Below are 18,975 nucleotides of genomic sequence, written 5' to 3'. Positions count from 1 at the left end.
CATCCCAAAAAACTGTGGCCATCAACTTGTTGGATGACAGACCCATCTTGGCCTTCTTTGGTGCACGTTCACTTGGAGAAACGCACTGTTTCGATTGTCCCTTAGTATTGAGTGTGTTGTGATCGATCCACATTTCGTCAGCGGTTACAAAACGGCGTAAAAACTCGTTCGAATTGCAGCTGAACATCGCTAAACACTCTTGAAATGGTCACACGGGAGCGCTTATGGTTGAGTGTGAGTAATCGCTGCATCCATTGCGCATATAGCTTTCTCATATCCAAATATTCATGTAAAATGTTATGTACCCATTCAGTTGAGATGACTACAGCCTCAGCCACCTCATGCACTTTCATTTTTCGATCGTCCAATATCGTTCCATGAATTTTATCCACAATTTCTGGCATGAGGACCTCTTTTGGACGACCTGAACGTTTTGCGCCACTTGTGTTGGTACAATCACAACGAAATTCAATAAACCACTTGTTAACCATTGAAATTGATGGTGCAGAGTTCCCACAGTATTTATCAAGCATTTCCTTGGTTTCGAGGATGGTTTTTCTACGTAAAAAATAATACTTGATCAGCACACGAAATTCACTTTTCTCCATTTTCATTGAAATTCATGAGGTCATCTGCTTTCAATGGCTGTTAAACACAAACTAAATGACTTTTTTTTAATTGTCCAAAATTTGACAGTAGTCTACTAACAGATGACAGTTAATGTGAATAATGTTGCATTTAAAGTTATTACGCGAGAAATTCAAAAAGTTGCTGAATTATCAAACGACCCTCGTATTTATATCCAGTATTTCCTTTTACTATTCTGTCAGCGCTCCATGCTATTAGATAAACATTACTTTTTTTAAAAATTTTTTTGTAATATAAAATTTTAATTCACCGTTTGTGGAAAAACTTCTGAGTTCTTTGTAAAAAATTAACTGATAAAGTCCTTCTGAAGCTGGAAATCGATGTTGATCAAGTATTATGTTACCAGTAGTCTTTTCAAAATTGAATTCACAAACCCCCAAATTCCATTTAGATGGATTTTTATTATATCGTGGGGCGTATGTTGCATCTTTGTGAGGTTAGGTGAAGATTCCAAATAGTGAGAAATTAGTGTTTTTGCTATTTCTGGGTACTGTTTGAGGTACTTGTCAAGAACCTCTCTAGACATACGAGTATTATCATCAGAGTCATTTTCTTCATGTAATGAGTCATCAGTTTGCTTCTCTGAGGACACTATTTCTTTTACTGGTAAAAATTAGAAACTTTCTGGAGGTCGTTCTAACTTTTCTTGTTTATCTTGCTTGAAATCTTGTGGTTCTCTTTTAATCTGTTCTCGTTATTGTTGTTGTTGTTAACGAACAATCAAGTTAAGTGGTGCTGTAATTGGTTTGAATAGTTTATTTAAAGTATGGTTTTCTTCTGAAAGATCCAGTTTTAACACTAAATATTTTCTTCGCGCACTTTTGGTCAGTTCTGCAATCGCTTTTTTGCGGTTAGCCTCTACTTAGCAACCTCATTTTAGAACAAGACCTAGAACTACTCTACACCTCAAGAAAATAGTCTTTCCTCTGTAGAGGTTCAGTAAATATCATTTTGTAATTCATTAATGACCATAGGCGAACTTATATTAAAAAAGTCTTTTAATTATAATAACAGTAAAGTATTAGGAGATTTAAATAAATATAGAAAATTCCTGCAATTATTTGGTGATTCTTTATTAGAAATAGCTTTCAATGCCACAAAGTCAATGATTTAAAAAATATTTTTTAATCGTGGTCGTTATCGTCGGTCATGTTGTTTGTTTGAATCACATCCCGAATTAGAACTACGAAATTATGTTTTTCTGTATTTCTTCGGAAGTACGATTCCGTTACCCTCGTTGATTCAATGATGTTGCTAGTCCACTGATATTGGAAACCACTTCCCGTTCTTGGTCATCATTTCGACGCATGTGTAGCAGATCTTCAATGGCAGTGAGGATAGAGTCCACAGTAACTCTGAAATGTTAGAGTAGGAGGGGGCAAATCCTCGCAACTTTCGGTTTAGTGAAACATTGAGACAAGCACAAATAAATTTTAATGAAATTTCATGTTGGACCTTCAGATTAGGTTGTCACGGATCACTTCTTGAAATACCAGTAATATTCACGCATCAATCGGAGAAGGCATTAAAATTTTTTTTTTAATGTAATTGCGGGGCTTTGTTTAAAACGATGGGTTAAAATCTAGCGTTATGAGTCTTTGCCCCAATACAAGTATGTGAACAGAAAAAAGTCTATTTGATGAAATTTATTTAAATGACTTGCAATCTTACATATAGTTATAACACCATATAAATTAACAGTATAAATCACAAAATGGAACAAACATAGAAACTCTTATTTTATTGGTAAATTTTACAAGTCTTCTTTTCTAATCGCTGTTTTTTTCATTGAACGAAATGCAATCTGAACTGTTGTCGTGTACTTAAAATTCTGCATCCGACTCTGAAGAAGCTATGTCTGTTTTTTTTCTACTTTTTGTTCCCTCTCTTAAGTTTAGTGCAGAAAGTTCTAACTTACGTTTTCTGGTTCATATGGCACGTTGTATTCTTTCTTTGGCAAGTTCTTTTTGTTCCATTGCACGATTTTTTCTTTCTATTGCACGTTTTTCTTTCTCAGCAGTCAGTCTTTGTTCTTCTTCTGCTTCTTTTTCCATCTGTTTTCTGTTATGTGAAGATGTAAAAAGCACAGATTTTAAACATTTACCTGAACGTTTTCTACTTATCTTAATTTTAGAAAGAGGAATGATATCTTCAGGTGATATCATTTAAGTATCATTTGTAGATGGTAGTGTTGGTCTGACAGTAGATGAACAATGTAGGAAGAAATGTAGGATTCTGCATCGCGGACTTCAAAAATAGCTGGCACGCCTTCATTGTCTCTAACATTTTCGTCGTGATTAAAGTCAATTGTTCGATCATCATGATTAATTTTCTGTACTAGTAGATCCTGGTCTGTTACTTCTGATGGAAGAAAGTTAGCTTCTACGAACATATTAGAATCAAACAAATGAATACTTGTGGTCTTGAAAGCTGGAGCTGCAGTTGTAATGGTTCCTGCTTTTTCAAAAGCAACAACAAAGGCTAGTGAACCTGAAGTTGCAGAAGAGAACCAAAGACAGTTATGGAACCTCAAATGGCTTCTGAATGTAAAGTTCAAAGGTGTGTACAAAGTTTGTAATTTTTTTAATTGACTATAATTCTTTGCTTTTTGTTTCTATAAATACATTTCTAATTGCAGTCTTGAGGATACTACTACTAATGGTGATGGATCTTCTATAATCACATAACCTGCACTTGAGCCAGTTCTAACTACTTTAGAATCTAAGTAAGTAATGCCTTAAAACAATTTTGAGCTATGTATTTTTTTTATGTAGTGCTCGACTTCTCAGTATTGATGGAATTACAATCGAACTAGATCCAATATTTCCTGAATGTCCTCTATGTGCTGAAATCTTTAAACCCTTAGAACAACTTAAAAAACATATAGAATCATTTCATGAAAAGAAAGTTACCTCAATAATGTATCGGCTTAGGTTTATTAGACCAACGTTTAATCCTATTGTTATTTAGTTTAGTTTAATTTTTTAGATTTTATTAGACAGATTAAGTTCATGTTCCGATCTTGGGTATCTCTTTCAATTTAGTGATATTCCGGTATGACCAACTTCAATTCCCAGCCATTTGTTTTGGCGGAACCGGCATCTTAGATGTAATCACCTTCGGTAAATCGCTATAGCTGTAAACCTTTGTTGAAGGACTAACCTATAAAAAGGGTACACTTTTAGATAATAAGCCAGAGGTAGGGGACAATGGATCCAAAAGGGGAGTATGTCTATGCCTGAGTACCCTAAGTTTTTAGTTGTTTTTTGAGGGATTTCGTAAAGAGACCAGCAAGGTTATTATCAGCATCATTTCAGCATCGTATCGTATCAGTGTCAGTTCCACCAGTATCGGGACTCAATCATTTAGCAATCTCTCGTTACTCGTGAATCGCTCGCATTCTGGTGTCTCGCATTCCCGAACTTGTTATTTAATTTAAATCGTCTTTTTCTCGTATTGTTTGTCAAGAAACTTAATATAAACCACTAGGATCATATAGTGGCTCAATGTCAACTTTGTCTTAATTGTACTCGTATATAGAGATATTGTTCAAGTCGTTTAGTAGTAAATTAATAAACCTTTGTTATCGTTAAACAGATTATTGGCTAATTCTGACCGGAAAATAGTGTTCCTGAGACTGTGACTTCAGGGTGGTCCGAGCGTGATTATCCAGTTCACGAAACCAAATAACATTTCAAGTACCGTCTGGACCAAACAACTAGCACCTGATAATTCTTCTCAGCAAAGGAAGCTTTTTTGAAACAAAATCCAAAAATTTATCAACATAACCCTTACATCAAGAGGATTAATTATGAAAACATAGATAATTAATCACAGCACAGGGCTTCAACGAAAAATTCCAATGCATTACATCAAATTACGCATTACGTAGACGCTTACAGTAATAATAAAAAGCATTTATTCCAAGCACCGTCTTTTAACTAGAAGAATATCCCTAATACCTTTGATATTGGAAAAAGGACTGCGGAAGTGCAACGTAAAAAGGAGACTGAAGTGATTGTGTGACAGTGATAGTGACTGAATAAATAATATTTTCTATTGTGCTCGTAATTATATTATTATATGATGAAGATTTTTATTCAGGGTGCCTCATTTAAAGCTGTGATTGAAAATTACTCAAAAACGGTACGTTGTATGAAAAAGTTTCAAATAAAAGTTGTCCGGTAAAGAGAGGGACATGTCATGAAAATAGTGATTTAAGCTAAAATGTCAGTTTAAGGTCATTTCAAGGGCAATTTTTTTTTCAAACGGCAACCCTGTATTTTCTTTACAGATCCTTGTAGACCTTCAAAAAATGAATATCTTTTATTTGAACAATTTTTTTATTAGACACTCTGCTGCAGAATTATCCTTGATTTTTGTCCAATTCTTGAGATAGTCGAAGTCATTGAATTTTCTTTTTTAAAATAATTTTACAATGCATATTCCGTTTAAAACTCATAACAATCCATTTATCTAATTAAAAAAAACTTTTTTGAATTTCTCATTGTTAGAGTCTACCTTATAACAAGGTCTACAGGAAATCAGTATTCTTTTTTTAACAATCTGTGGTGCATCATTCAAGAGATCGTCTACTCCGAGAACCTACATCGGCAAGTGACACTGTCAGGAAAGTTTCACTTGACGGATGACAGTAACGGACGAACAGAAAGGGGTCGTTAGGCTTTAAAAGGAAAAATAACCCCCAAAATGCTGTTTTCGGTCTTGAACTTTTTCGAAATAAAGTACTAAAATACCACCCTTAGTATTAGTGATACTAAGCTGTGATAATTAGTGCAAAACAACCCTATGCAAAATAAAGTGGTTGACTAGGAAAGCGTGTATTTAATCTACTGGATCAGTTTCTTTGTTAGGTTTGAATACTGATTTCTCCAGCACATTCATTCAGTAAAGGGATATCAGAATGCCCCGTAGCTATAGCTGCATGCTACACTGTACCGACACCCAATCGGTATATGTAAACATCACTAAACCCACTGCTCTCTGCTATTAACAACTTGAATTTTTCATTAAACTACAATTAACATGGGGAACGGTACGCATACCTAAATTGTAAAAAAGTGAAAAAAAACTTTTTTTTTTAATTTTCAGATAAAATAAATCTAGTTCTAAAAGATTGGATTGAATTTCAAGCAAGTTGCCTCAACAAAATGTTTTTATGTATTAGAGTGGAAATTGAGGGGAAACAGTTTTATGCAAACCTTAGATTTAAAAAAGAATCAATATAGGTATATATCCCCAGACGATGATGAAATCCCCGTGACAGCTTTCGAAGCCCGCCATCTCAATGGTTTTATTGAGATAGGAGCTAGGGGGGTTAGATTAACTCAGTGATTTCAAAGACCCCCAGTGACAATATTTTTACGGACACCCAGGGAAAGAGATGTGGTTGTTGAACGTATCAGGAAGCTCATAGGGTAAGTAACCATCTAACCCATTTTTTAATTTTTAATATATAGTACAACTCACTTAATATGAGGACTCAAAGGACCGACAAATTTGATTGCTGCAACTGATTGCTCATTGTATTTCCAATATACAATCGCCCACAAAAGTGGCTGACCAGTTTGAAATCAAAATTGATTGTGATACTATGGGTCGGGTAACTTTTTTTGTCACACTTGGTCTGGATTACTTTTTGTTAGGTCTTTTTTTTGTATTTATCCATCAATAAGTTATATATATGATCAAATGTGTATTGCATTTGGCAGCAATTGGTCGCCAATTTTCGGGAATGTGGTTTCTGACGAACATCCCAGTATGTTGTACATTGGGATGTAAGTATGGATACCATCTGAAGGACTGTTCGCAAAGAGGGTTTTCATAATTGGCGACCAGTAACAAAACTTGCTCTGCCAAAGCAATATAAACAGGCTCAATTGGACAAATACTATTTTTACTGACGAAAAAACCTTTTTGTCAAATGAAAAACACCAAATAGTGCAAAGAACAATTATTTAGTGTATTATGTAAAAACGCAAAAACTTAACTATCAACCTCCTAGTACCATTTGATAGGTAACTAAAAATTACATATCCTGGTAAGTTAAAAAATATAACGTTGTATTTAAATTAATCAAACTATGGCTACTTAAAATTCTTATTTGATTAGTTTTAATTTTTGCACACCCTGTATAAGATGGCAAGTTTATTATAGTTGGAACATAAAATATGATTTATTTTTATACTAAACTGTAAATTACGCTTACATAACTTAAATGCTTCTTAAGCGTTTAAAATATGAAAATTAAGTCAGATTGTGATAAAATTAAAAATATTTTTAAAATCTTAGGTTTTAGGTGTTGTAAACCTTCTTAAAATAGACACTTATTTACTTATTTTGATCGGAGAATCCAAAAATGCAATAATATACAGAGGGTTCCATTTAAAAAAACACAACTTTGATACTTTCAGAGTTTTTGGGAAACCCTGTATAATATGAAAATAGTTTTAAAAAGTAGCCATAATACACCTTCATATAGCTCAAAACTAAAACCTTTTGAAAGTCTCGTATTTTGGCCACAACATTCCGTGCCGTATAGCGTAAATAACCCTGTATACATACAGATTGGAGCAATGCAATAAATACACCCATCAACTCATTACGAATTTTGTAATTACTAAAACCCTATGAAATTTTTCAGGAATTAATTCAGTCAACTAGGTGCAATATACAGGGGGTGGACAAAATAATATGAACACCTGACATATACACAATATATATGATATATATGTCGGCGCCACCATAAATTTAGCGAATACCCCTAACTAAGACCGGCAGACAGACTCTTTGTATTGGTAGCACCCTATGTAATCGATCGGGGTTCTGGTTTTCTCGTTATTCTGTCGACCTAAAACATTCGTTATCATTCTTTATGGTATGACTTCCAGGAACCCCGGGAATAAGGGACACACTTGTTCTTAACATGCAAGGGGGGCAAAACGGGGCCAGGGGACAAAATGAAAATTGAGGAAGGGAGAGTAGTAATTATCGAGAGTTGAGATTGAGAGGTCTGGCCCCGGATTGTCATGTCTCTCATCCTTTGATTCGATCAACATACGGTCTACCTTTTGTGAAAGAGATCATTGGCATAAGACATTTATCACCATATACGGTAGCCAGTAAATATTCGTGAAAATATAAATTAGTGTAGTCTTAGTGACAATTCGTTCTTAGTAATAAATTAGTGGTATTAAGTGACTTTTACTAGTGTTTAATTTCTCGACACATGGCTTCTGGAAACAACTCGCCTTCGGGTTCTCTGACATATATATATGATATATATGATATATATGATACTTGTCAAATGGAAATATTCAACCACCAACAACTTCAGTTTTTCAAATGGAATGATATAATTATTTTTTGTCTATCCGACGCAGAAAAAAAATATCTCTCATTTGATATACTATTATCAATAAGTATTCTTAAATCAATCCGCAACAAGAATATTTTTAAGGGGCAGCAAAAATGATGCAAAAAATAAACGGTTATCTAAAGAATGTCAATGGGATTTCAAAGTACATGTTCAAATTGTTGACCGTTATTTTCAACGCCCAACTGGACCCTGTCATTAAACTGTTTGTTAATTTTAATTAATTAAATTTAATTAATTTTAATTTTTTAAAGTTGTTGGTGGTTGAATATTTCCATTTGACAAGTATTAGAAAATTGATATTTTATACAATAAATAAAAAAATCTTAGCTGCTGTAGTAGTCTATTTTCTGCTCTTTGAAATGAAAGAAACCCCAAAATTTTATCTCTTTTACTTTTCTTGATTTTGGACTTTTTCTTCAGTTATGCATACGTCAATTTTATTACAAATTGTCTAATAACTTGTGAATGGTACGAATTAATGCTTCCATATGCTTAATGAACTGATATTCATTTTGAATAAGGAATCCAAAAATGTAATAATATACAGGGTGTTCCATTTAAAATAAGTAAGTTAGTGTCAACTTCCGGTATAAACGGAAGTCCGCCATATTTGGAAATAATTTTAGAATGTGCAGCACTTAAATCGAAACACAATTTATGACATAATTTTTTTTATATCTCCATTGGTTTAGGAGCTATCGAATGTTCTAGCTGGGGTGGAACACCCTGTATATATTCCTGGAGGGACTAGACCAAATATATCTATCGAAAAATAATTTATGTGTCTGATAGAAGTGATATTTTCATAAATTTTGCCTTATGAAAGAAAGCATTATCCAACAAAAACTGATAAATCGAATGCCAAGGTCGTGTGTCGCTGTTATTAAAAGCAGGGGGGGGGGTCACATTAATGAGACAAAAATTTAAATAAGATCTTTTAGAACTAATAAAATTATTGTTTTGACAGCTAAAATGTGTATATATATATAATCTTTATTTCTCAATTAACAAATGGGCTATCGACCAATGTGGTCTTTCTGCCCGTGAAATACAACTTAAAGGTATTAAAACTAATAGAAGGGAAGAAAACAAACAATTAGACAGCCGGAAAAATGAAAAACTCACTCCATGAAGTAGTCCAGCAGGGTTTTAGAGGGGAACAGGAATCGGTGTTGTCTCGTCTGTCTTGTTAGGCAAAAGAGGTTCAGTAAAGTCCAATTGTGATGGTTGTCCCTCCATTTCGCTTCTAGATGCGTTAGTCTTTCCGTTATTTTAGTCAGTTGTGTGCGTTCATACAGGAGTTCGTTGGAAGGGTTGTGCAAGGGGTTTTGAGGGTGTCTAATTTTTGTTATTAGTCTTAGTGCAATTTGTTCTGTTACCTGTATGTGTTTTTTTGTCTTGACTGAAGCATTCGCTCTCAATATGTGTCCGTAGTCTAGTAACGGTCTGCAGATCGCTTTGTATATATTGGTTGCGGTTTTAGTTCTGACTCCTTTGTCCTTGTACGTAAGTCCTCTGAAGTGTTTTGATCTTTTAATAACCTCCGATCTTACGTTTTGTACGTGTTTTGTAAATTTCAGTTTTTGGTCAAGTATTATACCGAGGTATTTTACTTCTTGTTTTGGTGTTGTTCTTTGTCCGTCTGTTATTATTGTCGGGGAGTTATCTTTAATTCGATGATGTGTTAGTAGTAGTTGGTTTTTCGCGACGTTTGGTGTTAGTCTCCATTTGTAAAACCACGTCATTGTATTGTTTGTTAGTGTCTGCAGTCTTGCAACAGCCTTAGTTGTAGTTCTGTCATGTGCAATTAGTGCAGTATCGTCGGCGTATTGTAGTATGTATGCTGTTTTGTTAAAATGATTTTTGTCCTGTATGTTGTGGTTGTAGATGTTGTAGAGAAACGGCGCGAGCGGAGATCCCTGTGGGAGTCCTTGTTCTGGGAAGAAGGTGAAGGAGAGGATGTTGTTAATGCGTACCTGCAGTTGTCGGTTTTCTATTAGATTCCTTATAGTGTGTATTAAGTAATTAGGTGTGTTAAGTTTGTGTAGTTTGTATAATAGTCCTTTGTGCCAGACACTGTCAAAGGCTTTATTTATGTCCATAAAGAGACAGGCAGTTTTGTTGTTGTCCAGATGTGTAGTTTGTACGTTGTTGGTCAGTACAAAAAGTGGGTGTATCGTCGAGTGCATGGTTTTAAAGCCGAATTGATATGTTGGTATATGTTGTCCAATCAAATTTTGCAATCTCGTTTTTATGATGCTTTCGAATATTTTGCTTAACGTTGGGAGCAGTGTTATAGGTCTGTAGTCTTGTGCTTGTGTGTTTTCCAGTACTGTTTTTGGAATAGGAATTATTATTCCCGCTTTCCAATTTTCCGGTATCGTGTTCGTTCTAATGCAGTCATTGAGCAGTTCCAGTATGAGCTTGTGCGTCTGTTTAGTTAGGTTTTTCAGTATGTTGCTTTTAATGTTGTCCTTTCCAGGAGCTGTGTTTTTGCTGCGTGTCAGTGCTTCCTCGTATTCAACGTCTGTAATTAGTTGGTATGGGTGGTTTTTGTTGTTTGAAAAGTATCTGTCATACCAGTCATTTATGGAGGTCCAATTTTGTTCTTCAAAATTGGGATTTGTCGATGTGGAAAACGCTCTTTGGAAGTGTACAGTTCAGCTCCGTCCTCATGTATTGTTCCGATCGTACTGTTTTTCTTGTATCGTGCAAGTTTTTTGACTTTCCGCCAGTATGTTTTCCCATTGTCCCGTTCGATTTCTTGGCAAGCTTCCAGCCACTTGTCTTGTTTGTACTGGTATATCAGTGTCTTGACGTTCCTGTTGAGTTCATTTAGCTTTCTTTTAACATCAGGATCTTGTGTTTGTGTATATAGTCTGTACAGTTCTCTTTTCCTTTTGATCAGTCTCAGTATGAATTTGGGTAGCGTGTGTTGGAAGAAAGTATTTTTTACGTAAGGTGAAAATTTCTCTATAGCTGATGTTAATTGTTGTTGAAAGTTTCCTATAGTACACGTCCCTGTCTGCGCTTGAATGTAGCCATGTATGTGTTGTTTTACCTTTTCTATGTCGGTTCTGTGTAGATCCAGTTTCCGGGTGTCTTTCGACATAGCCGTAGGTTGGGCCTGTCCAAGGTCTATGCTAAACGTAATGGCCAAATGGTCCGATCCCAATTCGTTTGTTAAGTCGACGTCATTTATGATATTAGTGAGGTTGGCTGTGTGCAGTAATAAGTCCGGCGTTGAGTCTGGGTTTCCAGGCATCAAAAATGTAGGTGGCGTCTGTTGTTTAATAAAGTCTGAATTTTCCAGAAATTTGTTTAGCTGTGCAGTCTTGCTACGGTTAGGGTTAAAATCACCGATAATAATTGCGTACTTGTACAGGCACGCTTTGGTCAGTACGTTTTGTTCAATGCTGGAATGAGGATGTATGTATACTAGGAATATATGGATAAGGTCGTTCAGGTAGGGAATTGTAAAGTGAAGGCAATAATTTAAGAGATTGTTCAAAGCAGGAGGGTTTGCCTTCCCCAATTTTATGTTGGGCTTGAGTAGTACAGCTGCTCCGCCCCTAGCATTGTAATTAGCGTTACCGTGTCTGCAAATGTACTGCCAGTCTCCGTAAGTTGGCGTTTGTCCAAGTTTAGTCTTGGTTTCGACGAACATGCAACAGTCCGTCTTGTTCCGTTCAATGTAGTTGTATATAGTGTGTTTTTTGTGGTACAGTCCATTAATGTTGGCGTATATTAGCTTTAGATTGAATGTTCCGTATTTGTGATTGTTTGTTTAAGTTGATCGCGGGGTTCTGTTGGGGAAATTCGGTTGGGCAGGAGAAGGTCAAACATGAGTATGTACATGTGGGACCCGAAGAATACCACCGAGGTCTCAATGTTGAAGTCCTCTATGCATTGTTTGTTAAGTTTTTTCAGAAGTTCCTCTCGATTATTGTTGTTTGTTTTGTTCAGTTGATGTTTGTATTTGTTGATGATATAGTCGTGTGTGGTAATAGGAGAGTGAACTCTGCTTTCATTCGTTATAGTCTTTGAGACCTCGGCGGACTTCCTGTTGAGACACTTGATCCTAACGTTTGGGATACCCTCAATAGGAGCTGTCCGTCTTCGCGGGCACTTCATGCTCCAAGCCGCGTGGTCCGCAGCGTTGCACGTGGCACACCTGATGGGAAGCGGTGATGTGCATGCCGTTGTTGGATGATTACCCTGGCACTTGCTGCAGCTTATGGGCCTCTTGCAGTCCTCAGTGCGGTGCTCAAACGAACTGCACTTGCCGCATGGTGAGGGGATTGGCGCAGGGGGCTTGCTTTCCACGATCCTGTAGATACGGCCGAGGAAGTGAACCATCCTATCCGTAATCAGTTGCTCGTACGTCTTAAGGTCGCCCGTGATTAACCGCATCATAAGTGTCGGTGCTCCTCTCTGCCTGGAGATGATACGTTTGCAGAACCGTATTTTCAGTTGTAACCTTTCGAGGTTTCGCAAGAACATCTCGTCCGTAATGTCGAGCTCTACCCCCGTGGCAACCACTGAGTAGGAAGGTGTAATGTGACGGGTGGTGCTTGTTAGTTTTGATATTGCGGTGGGCGTGTTCAATAGTTTAAAGGAGGTTATAGCTTTCTGTAGCACTAGAGTTTGGAGTCCTTCATGTGCTTTCCTCTCGTCGTTGGTTTTGACCAGGAAGCTTGTGTCTTGCTTAATGATGATGTCCTTGTTTTTGTTATTTACCTTTTCCCATTCTAGTGCTAGTTGGACCCTGGTCATTGAGGGAGCTGCCAGAACCATAAACGTATAGGAGAATGTTGGTTGTCTTGGAGGTGTGTTCGTTGTTGGTGATGTTATTCCTTCGTCCTGTCTGGCTGAGGAAGCTGTTGCGCTGGTATCGAATGCGGGTCGGGTCTTTTGGAGTTTGGAGTAGGGGTTGTGGGTGTGGATGGGGTGGCCTTGGGTTTCCTGCCTCTCTTCTTGGATTTGGGTTTCTTGAACTCATCCTCCTGGGACGCCCGGTCCGACTCGGACTCCTGCGAGCTCCCCAGGAACATACCACTTTTGGGGCACCCCCCGTATGGTACGAGCTGACCGTATGAGTTGTAGAAACAAATATTTGAATATATTCCGGCAAAAAGCGATAAATTGGATAAAAACGATTGTTTATACCGCTACGGCTAGATATGCACGTCCTGCCCGCACCGAAGCGCCCGAAGCAATCCTAAAATGTGTATTTTCATCGTTTCAATTAAAATGAAAAAATTTCACTTATTATAATTCAACTTACATTTGAATATAGGATTTTTTTAAAGGTGGGCAAATACTTTTGACCGATAGTGTATATTGAATAGAGAGTATATTTTGAACAATATTTTCTTGGTTTATGCAACAAAATAATAGATTGTATTTAACCTTTAATAAAACATTAACGAAAATAATTAGTTAAAAGTTTTTGCTCAAAACACGCGCGGTCACAATTACAATATTCCTTTGTGTGAACACCTCGAATATCAATTGAAAAATGAAACTGAAAACTAAATGCAATTCTAGAGTTTGCTGAATTTTTAAAAAACAACAATGTAAGTTTAAGGGTGTCAAAATTTCTTTTCCAATTCAATCGCCTGACGGCGGCTTGTTTGATATTTGATTACCAATCTTGTCCCTTATATCCGAATATTTATGTATTTATTTTTTAATGTTAGGACTTACAAATGCGCTCCTTTTAAACTGTACCTCATCTCGTTATACATACACAAATACATGTATTTATATAAAACTTGAGGGGAATTTGTAAATTGGACGTTATAACCGTGATCTCGTATTGAGCGAGTTCTCTGTAGTTACTTTTACTTTGCAAGCGCCTATGCAAAGAGTTGAAATGATAATTTAATGTGTGTCATTGATGTCTAGCTGTGGTTTTGTTTGATAAATGTAGTGGTTAGATACTCTTAATAATTCTTTTGATTGCAACTTGTGTTTTACAGTTTAATTGTGTTGTGTAATGAATAATTTTATGTTTTACAGTGACGAATCGACGTCCTTGTCGTCAGAATCAAACTCGGAGGGATCGAGCACGATAGAAACAATCGACCCGGCCAATTAATCCCATTAGTTATACATACATATGCTTGTAGTCACCATTATATGCTTTTGAATTTAATTTGTTTATGTATTTAGTTCAGTCTAATGTTGAGGTTGTCTTTTTATATTAATTAAATAACTTGCCTTTTTATAAGATTTGTTTTTTATATTTCTAGGTTCATTTTTAACTATACAGGGTGTTAGTGAAATAACTTTCGTAAATATAACTGTTGGGTCCAATGGAGGAAGCTTGTTTGATTCGAAATTCACAAAAACAGTTGTATTCCGCGACTCGAAGATCAAACTATTCCTCTAGTGTGAAGTCGATGGTTGACTGGATTTTCTTAAAGGACCACTCTGAAGTTTACAGTTTCAGAGAAACTGCTTTCGAGAAACAATAACTCTCAACTTTTACTTGATATTTATTGTGTTCTTCTGCTTAATATTAAAGAAAGAGTTACTATTGACAAATGAGTAAATTATCAAATTTGAGTTAACGGATGAGCTCGAGACCATTCGCGTGGTGTCTCAAACCTAACTGCCTTCTCAAAGTTCATCTAAAGTTCCAACATACATTCCACACAGGAACATAAATTAAAATGATTCATTTCCACGCTGGAATATAAGAGTTATGTGATTACCTAAGACTAAATAAAAGATAAATTCAAAACGTAGGGTCGGACACAAAATGCTCGCACTTAAAGGTTCTCTTATCACCGCCAGAGTAAATCATAGACTTGGTGGTGACAAATTAATCGATAAAAAAAATCTTGATATATGAGTTCATTACTAAGGTCCGAATAATAACCAGTGATTAAAAACATCATTATGAACAAAAAAGTTCCTTACAAAAGGGTTCGAAAACCTAATAGTTAAAAAAAAATGTCAAAGTTGGTAACCGAAAAGCTATGATAAGCTTTAAAATTTGAATAAAATGTGGAAAAATGTACTTGACACATGTTGGTTGTTTGACATATAACAAAAAAACTTAAAATTATTCAACAATAACATTGCTAAAAGCAATTGAAAACTTAATTAATAACTTAAGCGGTAAAAAAAAAACGTAAACAGCAACGCCGCACTGAACGTGACCGAGAAGAGATGTTTGTTTTTGTTATGGTTGTTTTTATGGCCCTTATGAGGGTCGCTCGCCCACTTTGCGGGTGGAGTAATAAGGGATTGGAATGCGCAGTAAACAGATTGACTTAGTATCTCAATAGTACATGAGTTATATAACCCTCTGCGTTATGCTGTGGTCAGCTGCATTTTATCCCATTTTGTATGACATATGTATGATCCTGGGCAAAGACGCCTGGCGCCATGGACATGTGGAGCCCATCAGGGACTATCAAGAAGGGACAAGACAAAAACTACCCTAATTTTTCATATTTATCATGGACTGTATGTCCTTCCTTACTTTTAATATTTTAGTGTAATTTCGGTCTCGCTGAATGTATCTTCCATCGGTACACTCAGCAGATTATCCGCAAAGTTAATTTGGGCGAGCTTTAACTGATTTTATTCCTACTTATTAACAGTATCTACGTGACAATGTATTCTATACACGAGTATCATAACATACTTTTGATCTAAGGAAAGGCATTACAAAATTCTGAAGAAGCTGGGCGCATTTACGGTGATTGTTATCCAGAAAGAAAATTTCTAGCTAGGCAAACATTTGTGCAAGTTTCCGAAAAGCTTCTGAATACAGGGAGCGTTATTCCTTCATGTCAAGGACACGAGGTCGACAGAGAGAAGTTGGTTCTGAAGCCGGAGAACAAATTTTAAATCTTGTTCAAAAGAGTTCAACAAGGAGTACCCGGAGTAGAGCATGCATGGACTCCAATGGTGAACATTTAGAACATTTAATGTAGCAAAAACAATCATAAATTTGTGTTTTTGAGTGGTGTGAGTGGTGTAAAATGTGTAACGTGTCATGTTAAATTAATTAAAAATGATAACAATAATTTCAAGGTAAATGGCTTTTCAAAATAATAAAATAAGAATCATATAATTTTTAAATTCCATGAATTTAGTGCATATTGTTAATTATGTACTGTAAAATCTACCAGATCCAAAGAAACGTGTAAAAAAGCAAACCCACTTCATACGGCTACTTAGGTAGGTGTGAAAATGAAATAAATACGAGGCGACGTTGCCAATTCTCACAAAATGTTTTTTTGATTTTCCGGGGAAATGGTTGTATTTACGACTCCTGTTGTAAGGAACTTTCTTAATCACTGGTTAAATTTACGAAAGTTATTTCACTAACACCCTTTAGAAAAGAGTATATAAAGGGTGACACTTTCGTGAAATGTTTTATTTTTTTAAATAATTATGTTTGTGTTTTCTACAATAATGTTAATTATTAGAATAAATTTGGTGGCTAATTTTGTTGGTTGAGATGGTTTAGGTCTTGTTTCTTAACCTTTAGTAATCTACTATCAAAATGTAAAATCGTTTAATACAGAGATGTTAACTGTCCTAATAAATCGAATTGAGGATGCAGCAATTTTAATAGGAATTGCTGAATAATAGGAAGAGTTGGAAGATAAAATTTATATTTTTTATACAGCTATCATAGAATATGAAGAGTTGCTGTTATTACTAAGAGAGCTCAGATCCCTTTTTCATCTTGATTACTTGCAGCCATAGCTGCTTCTACTCCTGTGTGTTCTCTAGTCCATTGATTCACTTATTTCTATCCACTTGTTTGTCCAACATGTCTTGGATAAAATTCATCAATAACAATTATTGAAAATTACAAAACTGGTTTAATATTATTATATTATTATAACAACTTTTTATGCATATTTTTCTTAAATACAGTTATAATTCTCAATGTTGTACGGTAATTTTCTCTTTGGTTAAATTTTTAGTAAAACGTTATTATAAATTTATGTTAATTACAAGCCTATTTATCTCCAAAACGGTTGCTTCTAGAGATATTCTTTAACAATATTCTTTAAATAAAACTAAATATATAATAATGCCTTTAATACAAAAGTGACCTACAGTGTGGGGCAAAAAAGTTAAGACCAATTTAAATGTGATGAAACCCTGTATATGGCGCCCTCTATCAGTAATCAAAAAACAAATTTAACATTTGGGTTTTGCATCATAAAAACCTCCCGAATATTAAATTTCGTCCGATTGATTCATGTCTGTCCAAAAATATTCACAAAAAACCAAATTTAAACACTCTGTATCTCCTAAACAGAGCCGTTGCAACCCTATGTTAATAGGAACTTTTTGTATTGGAATCAGTCAGAAATTCATCCTTTGAAGTATCTGCACGTACTTAATTAATACTCTGTATAATTTTTTTTATTTATCTATCGGTTTAAACAGTTTCTTATTCAATGTGTTTATCTTATTTTATTTTTTGAGGATTTTAATGGTTTTTCACTTAGAGGATTAAGAGAGAGAGGGGAATAGTAAGGTAATAAATAAAATAATGATAGATTTTTTTAAAATATTTATGGCAAGATCTTTTTCTTGGTCTTTTATTGGGACTGCGTATTTTATTTATTTCTCTATTAGAATATAGTTAATAACTTATTTTTTTATTATTATTGGGGCTGTTTTTGGGGGAAGATTTATAAAATAAAATATTTTCATGGCGCTATAAAGAAGATATATAAATCAATAATATTTATTTACGGTACATGGAATACGCCTGGCTTATTGATTTTAAGAGTTTCTCAACCTTTTTTATGTATGGGTAAAAGATTTTTAAGGAATTTGATCATGGATGATTGGAACACTACGGGAAGAAGGGATTAAGAAATTTTTTGATTTTGTTGACAATAAATATACACGGTGTATAATCTAAGCCATATTAAAACTTATTTTTATTTTTTTTGGGTTTCCTTAGATTAATTTTATTGATTATTTATTTAAATAGTGTAATGTACCTTAGGTTACACTTATGCGTTCTCCTTTTACATGGAAACCTAAGGGCAATGTTACAACATAAGTAGAATGTATATTTATTTAGAAATACAATTTCTTTGTCTGATATAACTAAATCATCAAAATATAATTAACTAAGACCAAAGATCTCAGTACTGTTTAAAGTTCAAACTACCCTTACGAATGTACTTTAACGAAGTCCATATATGTATCACATATAAATAAGGGAGGTTCACACACAGAGAGTAGAACCAGTAGAAACGTTCTCAACACGTCTTCTCAGGCATTTACACTAAAGGGTCTTTGTTCCTCGCCTCCGCTCTTGTATTATCGAGAAGTTAATAGAGTGTTATATTTTTAACTTGCATATAGCTATTCCAACCCGGCACACAGGTCAACTTTATATAATATACTGCTATCCTAAAATATTAACTTTCGAAGATAAAAATTGTTTTATTTTATTTCCTATTACTTATACCATGTTAAGTTTAAAAATTATACGTTCAAATAAAGAACTTCCTTTGTAGTGTATGAAAGTTTTGAGTAAATTTTAGAAAAATAGTGGAAAATGTCAAAAATTATCAAAATGAAAGGTTAGTTAAATATTAGGAGGAGCAATATGGGGCTAAAAATCTAATTTCTAGTCCAAATTTTTATAGTTAAAAATATTTTAGTGAAAAACTTGTAGCCATTGAAAAGAAAAAAACAAACATTTTCTTCAATAAACCTCTCTACATTGAAATTAGAAATCTAATAAAATATTTCAAAAACAGTTATGTATGAGTTTCATTATGATTACATATTATACAGTTAGCGACAATTAAGTGGAACAAGTGCCATTAAAAAAAAGAGGTTTGTTTTTTGGAAAAACGCTCGGACTCGTCGATTTTTATTTTTTCTTGTGGTCTTTTTGATGGTAAATTTATGTATAC

General features: G+C 34.8%; 1 protein-coding gene and 1 long non-coding RNA gene across 2 annotated transcripts; one reads left to right on the top strand and one right to left on the bottom strand.

The window, feature by feature from the left end:
- Window positions 1-5,488: 5,488 nt before the first annotated feature.
- LOC136412661 (uncharacterized) lies at window positions 5,489-14,186 on the top strand. Its single transcript, XR_010752421.1, has 3 exons — window positions 5,489-5,704; window positions 5,761-6,086; window positions 14,072-14,186. It is a non-coding gene; the product is annotated as an uncharacterized lncRNA (long non-coding RNA).
- LOC136412671 (uncharacterized) lies at window positions 11,801-12,844 on the bottom strand. Its single transcript, XM_066395811.1, has one exon. It carries the CDS (start codon window positions 12,842-12,844, stop codon window positions 11,801-11,803), a length of 1,044 nt encoding a protein of 347 aa, XP_066251908.1.
- Window positions 14,187-18,975: the final 4,789 nt, after the last annotated feature.

Source organism: Euwallacea similis, chromosome 12, assembly GCF_039881205.1.
Source record: "Euwallacea similis isolate ESF13 chromosome 12, ESF131.1, whole genome shotgun sequence".
In the NCBI taxonomy this organism is placed as follows: domain Eukaryota; kingdom Metazoa; phylum Arthropoda; class Insecta; order Coleoptera; family Curculionidae; genus Euwallacea; species Euwallacea similis.
This window is presented reverse-complemented; position numbering and strand designations above follow the sequence as displayed.